The following is a 17,348-nucleotide window of genomic DNA, read 5'->3' as shown; positions in this document are numbered from 1 at the left end:
TCCATGTCAGTGATTTCAGAAATTAGGCGGATTGTTCTTTGTCTCATAAAGAATTCATTTTTAAGATGCTGATGGCCTTAGCTCTGGCTAGTGGCCAGCTTCAGGAAGTGTGGTTCACAAGCCATCAAGGACTGTGCATACTCCACATTCCTTGGGTAATGCAATTCTGGACCCAAATCGATTCCAGAAGTCTGATCTTCCAAGAGAGGCCAGTGCTCTGAGCTTGTAGAACAGCCCCCTCCAGATCTCCCCCTCCCGGCCCACCACCCCAATCAGCCTGGAAGGGTTAAGCAGCCAATCAAGGAGCTAAGAGAGCAGTTTGGTGAGACCAAAGTTGCAGGGATCCGAACAAGTTGATGAGCTTGGCAGCTTGTGTTTGAAGAATTTGTTTCATGTTTTGGATAAAGTCTGGGAATTTATCCTTCAAAATTCCTTAGATTTAGTAACATGTCAATGCACTGTATTAATGCAAGGAGTTTTCTTTTTCTTCTTTTCTTTCTTCTTTCTTTCTTTCTTTCTTTCTTTCTTTCTTTCTTTCTTTCTTTCTTTCTTTCTTTTCTTTCTTCTTTTTTCTTTCATTCATTTTTTTTTAAGGTTAAAAGCCGCCTTCCTTTTTAAGTATGAGTAATCCATCCAAATCCTGCCTAAGGGAACAAAAGGGTGCCGGCAATTTTCTCTTTCACAAAATGCAGAGACTTCCTCTCTGTCCTCTCCAAGTACGATTCTATGAACTGAAGGGAAATTACACTCCTCGCCATTGAAAAAGAGATTATGCAAAACGAGAAGGTAAAGCCAATCACCATAATACAAATACAAATACCAGCTTAATTCCTTGCTTCGGAAAGCCCTGTGCTTTTCTCTTTCCAGATGTGGGTGTATATCCACATCTACCTTTCAAAAAAAAAAAATCTATTATCTGGTATTTTCAGAGCTCGCACAGGATTGAATCCTCAGCAAGAACATCATGAGCTCCAGCTCTGTGCTCCAGATCTTACTAAACTCTCCTCTTTCTCTTAAATATGGAGCCTCATCATTGAGGCTTCTCGCTGGGACCGCCAAAACCTAAGGGTTACTTTTTTTAGGTAGAAATTAACCAAGGGGAAAAAAGTATGAGAGGTAGAGGCTAAGAAGAACACCCTAAACAGAAGAAATAGTTGGATTACATCGAGTTGGGAATTGCAAGCAGCTCAGCATACAATATCCAACATATCACTCATGAAATGATCACTAAGTGCTGGGCAAAGTACATTGTCTACATTATTTCCTTTTACCTTATAGACTCTGTGAATAAATTTTATCTCTAGTTTGTAAATATGGGCACGGAAATTGGGAGTGGTTAAACCATTTGCTCAAGGCCAAACATTTAGGAAAGGATAGATTTGCCATTCAAATCCAGGTATATCTTGTTTCAACACTTTTGGGAGTGAGGGAGAGAGTAATGGACTGTACCTCTGGAGTCCTGTAAGGGTCAGATAGATGCCAGACAAAGGAATGTGGAATTTATCCTGTAGGCAATATGTGATGGGAAAAGAGAGAAAAGGTCTTTGGGTGGAGGTATGATTAAATTAGTGTTTTAGAAAGATTATTTTGTCAGCCATGTAGAGGATAAATGGAAAGGGGGAGATTCCATATTTTTATTTAATGATCACATCGTTCTACTTTATATTAAAGTCAGTGGTTTTTTGCAATTACTTGGTAAGTAGGGGCTGTTTAATTCTTTATCCTTCTCATAGAACATGCTACTGAATGAATGAATGTAGTTTTAATTTATAAAGTGTCTAGGTATGGCAAGGAGACCAAATGGCCATTTACCTGATTCCATTTGCTGATCCTTAAAAATGTCTTCAATATAAATGAAAAATGGGCATTAACTTTGGGAAGAAGTCTTATGATGTATAAAAATACAGGTGATTTTGGAGAAAGATTGCTGATTTGAAAAAAGCCCTAGTCTTTAGGAGACCTGGATTTGAACTCAAGCTCTGCCAATTATGTTTGCTTAGGCAAAACTCTTCATCTTTCTTAGCTAGAATTTCCTCATCTCTATAATGAGAGTCCTCTTTGACGAGGGCACTGATGATTCAGAGAAAGCGAAAGAGGAGATTCTGGGTACTAGTAATATTTAATTTCTTGATCCAAGCAATGGTTATATGAGTGTATTCACTCTGTGAAAAGTCATCAATTACATGCTTACATGTATATTTTTCTGTATATTTCAATAAGAAAGTATATTAAGAACAATAAAATGAAGGAAGTTTGATCTAACCTCATTTATTGTTTTTCTAGTTTGGCTAAATAGTGGCCATAATGATGATCTTTGACAGAAATAAAAGTATAAATATTGTCATTTCAAAATACAATTAGCACAACACTAGTCCATGAACTCTCTAGAACAGCTATTTAAAGAATAAGAAAGAAATACACTGGAATAGAGGGACTGCTGATTAAATATGGCAGAATGAATACAAATATTTAGCACTACCACTCAAACCTCACCAAAATGGTAATTAAAGAATATAAAGTACACAAGTCTATTATGATAAAGAGAATGGGAAGTAGATGGCAGAAAACAGAAGTAAAAAATATTTTAAAATGTATTTTTGTTGTTACTTTTCATTTGAAATATTTTTAGATTCATGAGAAGTTGCAAAAATAGTAGAGAAATCTCCTGTGTACCCTTCACCCAGCTTTTCCCAATGAGAACATCTGATAGAATCCCAGTCCACTGTAAAAAAAAAAAACAGGAAATTGACATTAGCACAATACTATTACTCGAGAACAGATTTTTTTTAAGACTTATTTATTTTAGAGAGGGAGATTGCACGGGGGGGGGGGGGGGTGTGGTGGTGCTGAGAGGGAGAGGGAGAAAGAGAGAGAGAGAGTAGCAGACTTCCTACTGAGTGTGGAGCTAGACCCAGGGCTTGATCCCATGACCTGAACTGAAATGAAGAGTCTGACCTTTAACTGACTGAGCCACCCAGACGCTCCTACTTGAGAACAGATCTTATTTGGATTTCACATGCTTTTTCTTCAAAAATGTTTTGATGTATAGTTTTATGAAATTTTATCATATATCTATATTTGATGGACAATCACCACACTCAGGCTACAAAACTATTCCATCACCACAATGAAATCCCCTCATGTTACTCCTTAATGTCCCCAACAACCACCAGTGGTTGAGCTAGGATTTCTGTCATTTTGAGAATATTATATAAATGAAATTGTAGAGTGCATAAATCATGATATTAGCTCCCCCAGCCATAAGCATAATACCTTTGAGTTCCATGCGAGTTGTTGCATGTATCAATAGTGTGTTCTTTTTTGCTGAGTAGTATTCCATGATATGAAACATACCCCAGTTTCTTTACCCATTCAACTGTTCAAGTAAATTTGGATTATTTCCGATTTGAGACTTTTATGAATAAAACTGCTATAAACATTTGCATATAGGTTTTTGTGTGAACATAAATTTTCATTTCTCTAGGATAAATACCCAAGAATATGACTCCTGGGTCATACTTTCAATTTATGTTTAACTTTGTAAGAAACTGCCAAATTTTCTAGTAGCTTCACCAGAAACGTATGAGAGATGCAGTTATTCTACTAGTACTTGGTATTATCAATATTTTATTATCCATATTATCATTATCAGTATTTTTTTTATTTTTTATATCCTAATAGTGTAGTGATATCTTAATGGAGCTTTAATTTGCACTTTTCTAATGATTAATGATATTAAACATCTTTTTGTGTGTTTGCCATCCATGTGTCTTCTCTGGTGAAGTCTGTTCAGATATTTTGCCCATTTTTGAATTGGATTATTTGTTACCCCACTATAGAGTCTAGAGAGTTCTTTTTATATCCTGGGTACCTTTGTTGGATATATGATTTGCAAATATTTTCTCCTTGTCTATGATATGTTTTTTTCATACTCTTATCAGGGTTTTTCATTGAACAAATGTTTTTAATTTTGATAAGGTGCAATTTATTAACTTTTTCTTTTATGAATCATAGTTTTGGTGTCATATCTAAGAACTCTTTACTTACCCCTTAGGAATAAAGATTTTCTGCAATGTTTTCTTCTAAAACTTTTATATCTTATGTGGTGCATTTACATACATGATCCATTTTGAGTTGATTTTCGAAGAAGGTATTAAGTTTAAATTTAGGTTGAGTTTAGGTTAAATAGAACTTCTTACAAAATTGGAGCCAATCCTTTCAAATCCTGCCACAGCTTTATCAACTAAGTTAAGGTAATACTCTAGATCCTTTACTGTCACTTCAGTAAAGTCACTGCAGCTCTTCACAGCATCTTCACCAGGAATAAATTTCATATCAAGAAACCACTTTTTTTTTGCTCATCCATAAGAAACAAGTCTTCATCTGTTCAAGTTTTATCATGAGACTATAACAATTCAGTTACATCCTCAGCCACGGCTTCTGAATCTAGTTTTCTTGTTATTTCCACCACATCTGCAGGTACTTCCTCCACTGAAGTCTTGAACTCCTCAAAATTATCCAGGAGGGCTGCAATCAACTTCTCCCAATCTCCTGTTAAAGTTGGTATTTTGACCTCTTCTCACGAATCAGGAATGTTCTTAATGGCATCTAGAATGGTGAATCCTTTCCAGTAGGGATTTAAATCTACTTTGCCCAGGTCCATTAGAGGAATCACTATCTATGGCAGTTATAGCCTCATGAGATATGTTTCTTAAATAATAAAACATAAAATCAAGATTACTCCTTGATCCATGGGCTGCAGAATGGATGAATTACTAGGTGTGAAAATGAATGGGTGTATTGCAGAATGGATGTATTACCAGGTGTGAAAATGATATTCATCTGATTGAACATTTCTATCAGAGCTCAGTGAAGGCTGTTTTGCCTACAATGATAATCTGTTGTTTAGTGTAGCCACCTACACATGTAAAAACATTTGCCTTCATTAAGCTTATAGTTTAGTAATGAGAGAAGACAACAAACACAATTAAAAAGTAAAATTAAGGTAGGTCATATGGTGATAAATCATATGGAGAAAAGAAAGACCGGGTAAAGGGGTCAGGGATGGCCAGAGGAAAAAGGAACAGTTAAAATTTTAAATTTGGTGACAAGGGAAGATTTCATTGAGAAGGAGACATTTGAGCAGAGACCTGTGAGGGATGAACCATGTAATTCTGGAGGAGAGAGAGAGTCCCAGGCAAAGGGAACAACAGGCACAAAAACCTGACTTGAGAGCAAGCCTGATATGTTTATGGAATGACAATGTTAGTGTGGCCTGATGTGAGAAAATTAAGAGAAGAGGAAGAGGAAATGAAGCAAGAGAGAGAAATGGGTGCAGAGAATAACTGCATGGTATGTTTTGAAGACTTTGGAAGCCATTTGAAAGTTTGGTGGAAGGAATTGTGGAAATTAAATATGCATATAGTCTATGATTCAGCCATTCCGCTACCGGAATTACACAGAAAAAATTACACAGAAAAACCAGTACACAGATACAGAGGACATGAGCAAGAATTTTTTTGCCTGTGTGTGTGTGTGTGTGTGTGTGAGAGAGAGAGAGAGAAAGTGAGAAATAGGAGGCAATTGAGGCATCCCTCAGAGGGGAATAAATAAGTAAAACCCTTTCAACAGTCAGAGCAATAAAGAAGAGATACATATAGCTTCTAAATAGTGCTGAGTGAAACAAAAAGAAGAAACAAGATGAAATCTATTGTACAATACCATATATATAAAATCCATATATTCCAAAGGCAATGCTGTTTTTCAAAGATACATAAATATCCAAGGATGTGGAGCACTTAGAGTGAATGTTTATGAGAAGGTAGTAAGAATGAAATAAGAATGGGGGATGTAAAAAGAAAAATAATTTTTTAGAAAGAAAAGACTTAAGGAGAGGCTAAAGAAAACACATCTCGAATATTATATTCCCTCTGACAGAACTGGCAGTCTACTTCTCCCTTTCAAAAAATATATACAGCCAACCTTTAAAAAATATAGGTAATTTTGAATAATACAGCAAATTACCATGTAGCCATAATTCACCCCCATAAATCATTAACTTGTGGCCAATCTAGGCCCGTTCATTTCCTCATCTACTATCTTTCCTATCCTTGTTTTTATTTGTCTTTTGAGTATTTTATTTTATTTATTTTTAAAAGATTTTATTTATTTATTCATGAGAGACACACAGAGAGAGGGAGAGACATAGGCAGAGGGAGAAGCAGGCTCCCTGGAGGGACCCTGATGTAGGGCTCGATCCCAGAATCCTGGGATCATGACTTGAGCCAAAGGCAGACGCTCAACCACTGAACCACCCAGATGCCCCTTTTTGAGTATTTTGAATCAACTTTCTTTTTAGATATAATTTACATATCTAATAAAATGCACCCATTTAATGTGTACATTTTGATGAGGCTTGAGTATAATCAGCACCCCAATCAAGTTATAAAATATTCTGAAAAAAATTCCTGGAGCTCCATTCCAGTCAATCTACCATTAGCATCCCTAGTCATTACTCTGTCTTCTGACACTATTGATTAGTCTTTTCTAGATTTATGCCTACAAACAGCATGAAGTTTCCATTGTGTTCATGTTTTCCTTTAAATTCTTGAACATATTTATGATATTTGTTGTAAAGTATTTTATGCCAATTTCAGCATATATGTTGTTTCTAGGTCTCTTTCTAATGTCTGATTTCCTTCCTGTGTAGTGGTTCATCTTTCTACTTCTCTATATGTCTAGTAATTCTTGATTGAGTGTGAGACATTTAATGCCACTTGATGAATGTCTGGTTTTGTTGCCTTTATTTAAACAGTGTTGGGCTTTTTTCTGACAGGCAACTAATTTACTTCTGGATCAGCTTGGTCATTTGAGGTTTGTTTTTGAGCTTAGTTAGGGTCATGTTAGAGCCTTTACTCTAGAGTGATATTAGCCTTATTATTAAGGCATGTCCTTTTGGAGTCTCTGTGGAATTCTTTAAGTGTTTAATGAAATCTCTTACTTATCTTCCAAATTCTTGGAAGAATTTCAAAGTCCCTCAGTCCTATGTGAGCTCTGGTAGCTGCTCAGTTCATAGTTCCCTGGTAATTGATTATTCCTTGCTTGTTTTTCTTTACCAAGCCTCTTATACTCTCTCCATGTGCATGCATCAGCTTAGGGTTAATATCAAACTTGAAGAGAGCCCTTTCCAGATTTCTGGAGTTCTTTTTAGGTATAGCTCTCTCAAGTATTCCAACTGTACATTCCAACTACTACAGCCTCCCTAAACTTGGAGCTTTGTCTTCTCAAGCCAGCAAAACTCTTTGCTTTGCTAAGGAACCTCCCTTCTAGCTTTATATTCTGTAATATGTCTCTAGTCAGAAAGCAAAAGCAATTATTGGGCTTATCTCATTTTTACCTTTTTTTAGGGTCATAGTCTATATTTGTTTCCTATATTTTGACCAATATTTTCTACTTGAATTTTCCTAGCTCAAGTGAGAGAGCTAGTCTAATACCATGTACTGTATCATCCCTCAAAGCAGAAATTTCAGAAATCTTGAGTAGTAAGCTTTTATTAAAAGAAATTGAAGTCTGTAGCAAGAGCACTGGAATATATTCTTCTGTTTTCAATTCTTTTTACCTCTATAGAACTAACAGTAATTTAGAATTTTGCTAGGGTTTAAACTTCTTTTATAAAATTTTGAAGCAAATCTCAGAGGTATTTTTGTTTGTAAATATTTTACAAATATAAATTGTACCTTTAAAAGACAAGGACTATTAAACTAGTAACTATAATTTCACTAATATAGCTTTAAAAAAAGAATAATGATTCCTTATCATATATCCAATGTTCAAATCTCCAGTTGCCTAAAATTTTTAAATTAAAATTTTTTAATTAAAAAAAGTCAGAATCAAACAAGATTCACAGATTATAATTGTTATATCTTTTAAGTCTTTTAAAAATCTTTGTTATTTCCCCATTTCCTTTGTGTTCCTCCTAAAATACATCGTCTTAGGAGAATCTGGGTGTTTGTCTGGTAGAGTTGTCAACTGTTTATATTTTGCTGATTGTTATCCCTGTGGTATAGTCTAACAGGTTTCTTTATCAAATGCTCCCTGTTGGTAGTTGTAGAGAGAGGTGATAATGTAGAATATTTCATGTTGTCATTCATGAAGATGTTGTTCCTCTTTATTTTTAAGATTCTGTTTTAAAATATGATATGTTTGAATACCGTGCATATAGCATGAAAATGCTTATTGAAGGATCCCCAAACAGACATGAAGGCCAAATAAATGCAGTTTACATGTTGAAAGTGTCTGTGTGTGCACCTTCATGTGAACTTTGCTTGGGATATGTTGTTCTTTTAAGGCTTGTTAGACTCTCTGCAGCTGCTTAGGTAGAATTAGTAGGTTCAGTTTAAAAGTCCAAGTGGCCTTTCTTAAGTTTTCCCTGTAGTTTCAAGCAACCAATGCAATGGAAGAGCCAGGATTTCACCCAGAAGCCATGACATCAGTCTCTACCTCTCATTCCAGGGCTTGGTGAGTTACAGCTACCTGAATCTTTGTTTCCACATCTTCAAAACAAACAATAACACTCATTCTGACAAACTAATGGAGTTGTTGTAAAGAACAAAGGAGTTGGTATTTTTGAAACTACTTTGTAATAGTGCTGTCCATTAGAAATATAATGTGAGCCACAAAAGTATTTTACATTTTTCTAAGCCACATTAAATAAGAGTTCAGTGAACTTAATTTTAATGATATATTTTATTCAACCCAATATCACCAATATATTAACATTTCAACATGTGATCAATGTGAAAAGATTATTAAGGAGATATTTTATATTCTTTTTTAATACTAAGTTTATAAATCCAGGGTATTTTACACTTATAACACATTTTAATTTGGATGCTGAATTTTAATCAGAAATACTTGATATGTATTTAGATCCTATCATATTTATAGTTGATGTAGATTTGTATCTCCAAGTTTCCCCAAACTTAAAATGTTTTTAGTACTGAAGTATTGATTTTTAAATTAAGGTGAATTAAAATTAGATGAAATTAGAAATTTGTTTCCTTAAATATGCCAGCTGCATTTTAAGTACATAATAGTCATATGGGTTAGTGGCTACCATATTGGATAGTGCCACTGTGCAAACTGTTGAGCTCCATATACCTGACAGCTTTCCTAGAAGTTCTCAAATCTCAGTTGGATGTTACAGTGTTTGTTTCATTTTGGGCTTCCACATTAGAGAAATGAATTTCTTTTGCTTTGACCTAAAAAGAATTTCCGAAGGAAAACCTCCCAGCTTTCCTGACAACTGGACAACAGATTGCTTCCATTTCAGTTATCAGAATTTATTTTGCTTGAGAGTCACTACACATTCTGGGAAATAAATATATCTCTAAGAGTGGAGGAAAGATGACCAAAATAGACTGTTTTCAAAGAGCTGAAAAATCGATTCCTGGTAGTAATGCAATCTGGAATACATGAAACCATTAGCACAGGGAGCCCACACTGAGGTCAGGATCTATTCTGAGCCATGGAGAATCAAGCTCCCATGTGACTTCAATACATTACCAAGAACAGACTATAATTCCGGGTAAGGCCAAATCCATCATCTCAGGGTGAGGAACATCACAGAGGGTCATCTCACCTGTCTGGGATCTGCTGGCAGAGGTGAGTCAGGGCATTGGGGTAATGATGAAGGACACTCTACCACAAGCATTTATTGCATTAACTCATCACAGAATTTGGTACCAAGGTATTTCTCTCCTCCTTTTTATCTGAGTAACGGAATAGGAACTCCTCATACCTTCTGTTTGGTTTGGTTTTGCTTCTACAAAGACTCTTTGATCTGGAAGAACCTACTGCATTCAGTCAGTTTGGACTCTATTAATAAACAGTTATCTGACACTTACCATGTGTCAGACACAGTTCTAAGCACTTTGCCTATATTCACTCATTTAATTCTCACAATAAGCTTATAAGGTAAATGTTATAGTTTCCATTTTACAGATGAGGAAACTGAGGCCTACCTAGGGCACTTTAAATAACTTGCACCTTGTCATTCTGCTAGTAGGTGGTGGGGATGGGTTATGAATCCAGATGACATAGGCCACAGCATTTACCTATACAGCAATCAGTAAATGCTATGGCTTGTGTTAGTATTGGAAATGGATCAGAGGCTAGATTTCCAAGCCCAGTCCAGAGTGTCTAATCCCACACCCGGTCACCAGAAATTCAGATGCTACCTTCTCTAACTAATTAGTGAGGTCAGAGGGGAGCTCAGAAACCCATCTTGCCTCTATGACTGCATTCGGCTGACCTAGATTGCCCTCTGTCTCCATGGCCAATACCAAAATTCTACTCATTCTTCAAGGCTTGGCTCTAACAAGCCATCTCCACTGGGTTTCCTAAGTCTCTAAAGTCAAAATTACTCCCTTTCTTATCTCTCCCAATCTTTTACTGCTTAATCTCAAATATTGTAGTTTTTTGAAAGCTGGCTTAAATTACAGTGCTGTTTCTCTCCTCTCCTAGGCTATGAGCCCCTAGAGGATGGGAAGTGCATGTAATTCATTTTTGTATCCCCTGCAGCACCTAGCATAGAGCCTTTTGCCTTCTAGCACTCAGTAAATATTCATTACTAATTCATTACTACTTATATATTTCTAATTTGAATATGAATGCAATATATTGAAAAATGTACTGCAGTGGGTTTCAGGAAACTCGAATCCTAAACTTAGTTCCGTCACCAAGTAGCTACATACATTTGGGTAATTTATTTCACCTCTCTGAGCCTCAGTTGTCTGTAATTGGATGAGATAATCTCTAAGGCCTCATGACATTTATGGAATAGGCTATTATTTGCTCTGAATTTATGTACACAAAAGGTTTTTAAACAAGTCCCTGAAGGATGTTTCATATATTCTGAGATCACTCCTGGGCTGCTGGGGTGAGGTACTTCTAAGCAGGAACACATGAGAGGGGTCAGCAGAAACAGCCCCTTGAGATAGGCCAAGGCTGGTTGGCTGTGCTTTAAAATTCCAGCCTGGTTAAAAGCCTAGATCTTTAAGGAAAGGGCCCTACAGAAAGTGATGGATAGGGTAGGAGACAACTTCAGTGTGCTTAGTATGTGGTGAGGATCACGGGCTAGTGAGGCTTCCCTCAAGAACACTCTGCAAATAGCATGCAGATAAGAGGAAAGCACAGACAGGTGATAAGGCAGTAAAAAAAAAAAAAAAAAGGTAAAAGGTGTTGGCAAGGATGTGGAGCAATTGGAACCCTTCTACACTGTTGGTGGGAATGCAAAATCGTGCAGCTGCTATGGAGAACAGTATGGAGGTTCCCCTCCCCACAATAAAAATAGAATCGCCATATGATCTAGCAATCCCACTTCTGGGTATATCTAAAGGAAACAAAATCAGTACCTAGAAGAAAGATCTACATTCCCACATACATCGTGGTATTATTACAATAGCCAAGATATGGAAACACTCTAAATGTACATCAACAGATGAATGGTTAAGGAAAATATTCACACAATAGAGAGTTATTCAGCCTTTTTTTAAAAAGAGGAAATCTTTGCCATTTACAACAATATGGATGAACCTGGAGGACATTATGCTAAGTGAAATAAGCCAATAACAGAAGGACAAAAGAATGTGTGATATCATCTCTACAAAGTACCTAAAACAGTCAAACCCACAGAAGCAGAGAACAGAACCTGGTGTTTACTAGGAGTTAGAGGATGAAGGAAATGGGGAATTATTATTCAATTGGTATAAAGTTTCAGTGATACAAGAGGAATACAGTGTAAAGATGTGCTGTGCAACAGGGTCTATAGTTACACTTAAAAATGTGTTAAGAGGGTGGATCTCATATTAAATGCTGTTACCACAAAAACAAAACAAACTAAAAACAAAGGGACACAAGGAAACTTCTGGAGATGGTGGCTGTGGTATTGGTTTCAAGGGAGTATGCGTAAGACCAAACTTACCAAATTGTATACATCATAGATGTACAGTTCTTGTGTATCAGCTGTACCTCAATAAAACAGTAAATAAAATTAAACAGGAAGTAACTTATAATCTTTAAAACCTAAAAATAAAAATATTTTCAAATCATAAAAGAAAAAAATGGTTCTGATTAGATCCCTTGCTTAGAGTTATGTTCAAATTCAAGAACAGACGAAGAGAGGAGACAGGAAATAGCAGGATTGATTAAATATTTGCCTGGTTAAATTGTCTCAAAGTTCCTCAATGTCCAATATAAATTTATAGATAATGAAATACTGGATTTGAAATGTTGAAGTATTTCTAAATTACTTCTTAGTAACTTACCCTGATTCTTAGATCCATAGGACAAAGATTGCTCTTGCTTTTCTCTATTCACTGGATAAACCACAGTGGAGAAGATTTATTTTCTGTTTTTTGTTTGTTCTCATTCCCACACTAGCATATAGTGGGATAAACCCTAGACCCTGAACCACTGGGCCCAAACTCCAGTCCTTACTCAGCCATTTGGAAAGTAGAATTTGGGTAAATCACCTTACCTTGGTGGATCTTCATAGTAGCACCTGTAAAATCAAGGAATTTATGGTGAATGATCTCTGAAAATCCTTTTAAGGTGAACAAAAGTTCTGAGATAGAGATCTGTCTCCACAAGACTATATAAATCTGGAAGATGCTCTGTCAACCCAGGTGTGAGTGAAGCTCCTGGCCCATATTGGGAACTCAATAAATGTTGATTGAATTGAATATAATAGAGGAGGAAGCCGGAGATGAGAGCCAGAAAATTAAAAGTGTGAACACAGGTTTTTCCTTCTTTCAGTGGGCTTAAGCTAATAAGGGACTATTTGGTCAGCAGATGAAGATCCCAACCCAAGAAGAATGGGAGGGACGTTTCCCATCCCACCCACTGTGGCTGTAGAAGCCTCTGGGGCATGCAAATGTCTTGGGGAGGGCTATGGAATATAAAGTAAGAATGTTGATAAATTACAGATGATAAATCTAACCAAAGTAGATGTATAAAGTTAAGCCTTCATACACAATACTACATTAAAAATTAGTGGTGGGGGGGCGGGGGTGCACCTTATTGGCTTAGTTGGTTAAGCCCCTGACTCTTGATTTTGGCTCAAGCCATGATCTCAGGGTTTTGAGATCAAGCCCCACCTCAGGCTCTGCACTCAGAGGAGAGCCTGCTTAAGATTCTCTCCTTCTCCCTCTTCCCCTCCCCCTGCTCGTACTGTGTGTCTCTCTCTCTCAAGTAAATAAATAAAGTGTTTTAAAAAATTAGTGGGAAAGCTCCAAAATTGTTACTTATGTTTTGAAAATGTAAATAATTAATTTTGAGTAGGTCATGTAGGCACAGAGGATAAAATTTAAAAGATTCATGTAGCTTTTCTCGGAAATATTTATTCTTCATGTTATATAGGTCATTAGTTACTTGATTCCAAGGCCTATTCCTTTTTAAAGTGAGTGTCAAGTGGAAATATCATCCTATCTGATATGAGACTGCTGGGGGCTGAAGTCCAGACCCCTCTACACAGCTGAGTGGCAAGATGGCAGGTGAAATGTCAGCACCTTGATGCTGCCCCAGGGAGTTAGGAAAGGGCGAGATTGTTATCCCATTGCACAGAATGGGAACCTGAGGCTTAGGAGGAAGACGTAATTGAGACAAGGTCACTTGGAGACACAGTGGAGGAAGCCTGTTTGCAAAGCCAGGTAACCTCACTCTGTCCATTCATCAGGTGCTCGATCTTCATCTGTCTTCCTGCTCAGGTCAGTTTCACTGAAAAGGAAGCATATTGCAGCCCTGGGGTCGGGGCAGGCGCACCTGATCGCTCAGCGCCTGCCTGCAGAGGTAGGAATGTTCCTCTGGCCAAGGCTTATGACAGTTTCAGGGGAAGAGTCAGGTTCCCTTTGGAGAGGAGCACATTGGGATCTTTGTTCCCCAACGGGTCACATTTCCTCATGTTTATGGAATTCTCTCAATCACAGACTTGATCTCTGGGTCCTAGGAAGGGGGGCTCGTGCACTGGAGAACGTGCGAAGTTGAACTTTATTTACTCTTGATAAGAGAATCAAAAAGGAAGTTAACTTTTTACCCAGTCTCTTTTCAAAGCCATCAAAAGAATTATGAAGCCTTGCAAGATCAAACACCGAGGCTCTTCACAAAGGTTGTCACGATGAATTAATCTGCAGACCCTTCACCCCTCTTTCCCACTGCGCAGAAATGAGGGGATAGTTTCTCTCCTCTCTGCATGGGCCGCAGGGCTGCCACAGGACCCTGTGCGCTCTTCCCTGCACTCCCCATCTCCACCACCCTGCACGCCTCAGGACCTGTGCCTCCCGGCAGAGTTCCAAGAACTAGAGCTGAAACACGGGAGCAGGGACCTTCCCATGCTGCCCAAATAAGACTCTGCCTCTATATACAGGCGGTTTGATGGGGTACGTTTTGAGGTGGTAATTCCGGAGGAAGGCACCTGTCTGCCAGTCTGCCAAGTTCACTTCCCTAACTTCTTTCTGCTTCCCCGGCAGAGCTGCCTCTATGCGTTGAATACATTGTCTTTATTGTTAGTACTCCCGACTTGCTCCAATCAACACATTTCTTTAACTCCTTTAAAATAAGCTTGTTAGAGCTGTCTACAATGCCATGAGGTTCTAACTTCCTCTGATTAATTAGGAGGCTTAGAAATGTGTGAGTGTGTTTTGGAAACTGTGCTGCGGGTTATCGTAGCACTGAGCAACTTCACTTATTTAATATTTAATGCTGAGCTATTTTCTACTTTAAAGGTAGATTGGGGAGGAGGAGCCGTGTGCTAGCTAAAAACATGTATTTTCATCTCTGCTTCTTTCTGGCGTGTGTTGCTAACCTACTTGGTTCCTCCACCTTCCAGCCACGTAAAGAAGTGAAGAAAAGCAACCACAGGAGAGAACCATTGTTCTTCAGGAATGTACCAAAAGAAGGCATTACTAAAATTACCCAGGCAACTTGAATTATGTGCTCCCTTTGGAGAGGGAAGGTGTGGGATATGCGCCATGGTGATTTATCACAGGTGGCAAAAATATTTGTTATCCAGTGTGCCACTGGGCTTTCTGCTCCCCTGTGTTGCAGAACTAATGCTAATGGCCAGTCCATCCTGGTGGACTCAGCCTGGGCTTATGTGTCTCTCCACCTCCTTAACTACTCATATGTTCTCTGATCTCCAGGTGGCTAACCTAATCTACTTTATTTTGCAACTTACAATTTTATAATTGAATGGAACCCTGTCCCAAAGTCTGGGACTGTCCCCTCCATGAAACTTCTCAAATTCTCTCTTTACAGTTCATTGATTCATTTACCCAATACATATTTATTTGTTATCTGTGCTGGGTGTTTGGTGTCCAAGGATGAATAAGAGTCTAAACTGAAAGATGATCGTTGAAAGAGAACTTGTGATTAGTATCATGTTGATATGCAGAGAGCTATGGAAACACATCAGAAGAGACTTAACCTAGAATTCCGTGGGTCGGGAATGACCTCCCTGACAAAGTGCCATCTAACTTGAGACCTGGAGGAAAAGAATGAGCAAGGAACATTCCAGGTAGAGAGGAGTTACATGTTTGAAAGCTTTGAAGTAGAGAGGAGTATGGAGTGTTATAGGTAATAGAAGGCCAGTGTGGCTACATAATGATAATGTTTGACATGTTAGGTACTTGGTGATAATCAAAGCAGTTTACATGTATTTATTTAACCTTCACAATGAATTTATGATGAGGAACCTGAGAACTCAGAGGAGTTAAGTAACTCGCCCAGGGGCACACAGCTAAGAAATTTCATAGTTGGGATATGAGTCAAGACAGTTTGGCTGTAACTCCTTGCCCTTTGAATGCAACTCCAGACTTTAGAGATGGTAAAGGGAGATGAGATGAGGGTCACATTGCACAACTCAGGGAAAAAAAGAGAAGATCACTTAATTAAACCAATTTAGAGCACACTGAAAGTTAGATATAGCATGTAGGTCTTCTAAATTCCAACTTCAATATCTTTGGATGTTGTCCCATATGGACAATTGGGAGAATGTGCTGAGAGTGTAACTCTGGGTTAAGCACTGAAAAAAAACAGCCAACTTGGTCCCCAAAGGGCTAATCGGGTCCTCATAACTTTAGGGGAAGGAAGAGTTTTGTGTAGGATGGATAGGTGAAGAATTCATGGAGCAAACTGTACTCAATGTAACCTCGTAGGCATCACAAGGATTCTAAGCCGGTGGGAAAAATGGAATGTTTTTCAAACTATGTCCATTCCTTTTTGATTCTTTCTCCCGCCCCCCCCATACATATTTATTATTTTCCTTCTATATGCCTTGTTCTTGGCAGGAATGAGATTGGAGAAGTGAACTGGACAAATAAAGTGGAAACCATCATGAGCAAGGACACAGGAATGGGAGAGTCTGTGGATGTGGGTGATAATGAAGAGGCTGGTCTGGTTGGTTTCCAAGGCCCACATTGAGAGTAACCAGCTGAGTTTAGGAGGAGGTTCTGAATATTAGTATCAAGAGTGAGAATTTTGGGGGCGCCTCGGTGTCTCAGTTGGTTAAGTACCTGCCTTCAGCTCAGGTCATGATCTCAGGGTTCTGGATCGAGCCCTGGGTTGGGCTCCCTGCTCAGCGGGGAGTCTGCTCCTCCCTCTCCCTCTGCCTCTCCCCTCTGCTTGTGATCTCTCTCTTTCAAATACATAAATAAAATATTTTTTTTAAAACCCCAGAATTTTGTTTTTCTGACACATAATGAGAAGCCATTGCTAGTTCTTGTGTCAAAAGGAAAAACAATTTCTAGAATGCTTTGCCTGGCAGCTCTACACAGACTGCATACACCACATGGCACTGAGAGCCATGTGTTAGTACTACATTGGGTCAGGTAGGAGAAGGCTCAAGGAACAGACGAGTAGATCTAAATGTCATTTACTCTTATTTCTCACTGGCCTTGAACATGCTTTTAAAATGAAAGTTGCTATGAATTAATATATACTTTCACTCTTGAAGATCAGGGTTAAATCACTTTCTCTTGGTCTATAAAAGTTGACAGGATTTCTGGCTGATAGTTTGGACCAGTTTTATTCACCAAAAACTACCTTTACACTTGGCACTTCTTTAGCCAGAAACAAACATATTATTCACCCTGGACTGCCCTGAAAGGGGTAAAAGAAATGAATGTAATTTAAGAAGACGGTCCTTAATTAAAGGAGCCACTTGCTAAATGTCAATGGCTGCCTTGTTTTGGCTAAGCCTCCCCCCACCTCCTCCACCATTTTAATATACTTTCCCAAATCCTCTTATTTGTTGCAAAGTTTATCACACTTGGCTTTTACCTGGTGAATTTTTA

The 17,348-nt window shown here is 38.0% G+C and overlaps 1 protein-coding gene across 9 annotated transcripts in view; it reads left to right on the top strand.

The window, feature by feature from the left end:
• Positions 1-17,348, top strand: part of LOC106558787 — a 181,464-nt gene that overhangs the window by 91,890 nt on the left and 72,226 nt on the right. For 6 of the 9 annotated variants that reach the window (XR_005359134.1, XM_038535868.1, XM_038535866.1 and 3 more), the window contains one exon: positions 4,480-4,748. The exons of the other annotated variants lie outside the window; for them this stretch is intronic. Coding sequence is in view for 1 of the 6 variants with exons in the window: in XM_038535868.1 (XP_038391796.1) it covers positions 4,480-4,503 (24 nt within the window). In the remaining 5 variants the exon portion in view is untranslated. Of the gene's footprint in view, positions 1-4,479; positions 4,749-17,348 lie in introns of those variants that run through there. 9 annotated transcript variants of the gene reach the window in all.

Source organism: Canis lupus, chromosome 5 (assembly GCF_011100685.1).
Source record: "Canis lupus familiaris isolate Mischka breed German Shepherd chromosome 5, alternate assembly UU_Cfam_GSD_1.0, whole genome shotgun sequence".
Lineage (NCBI taxonomy): Eukaryota > Metazoa > Chordata > Mammalia > Carnivora > Canidae > Canis > Canis lupus.
Note: the sequence above shows the minus strand (reverse complement) of the source record. Positions and strands in the feature narration are given on the sequence as shown.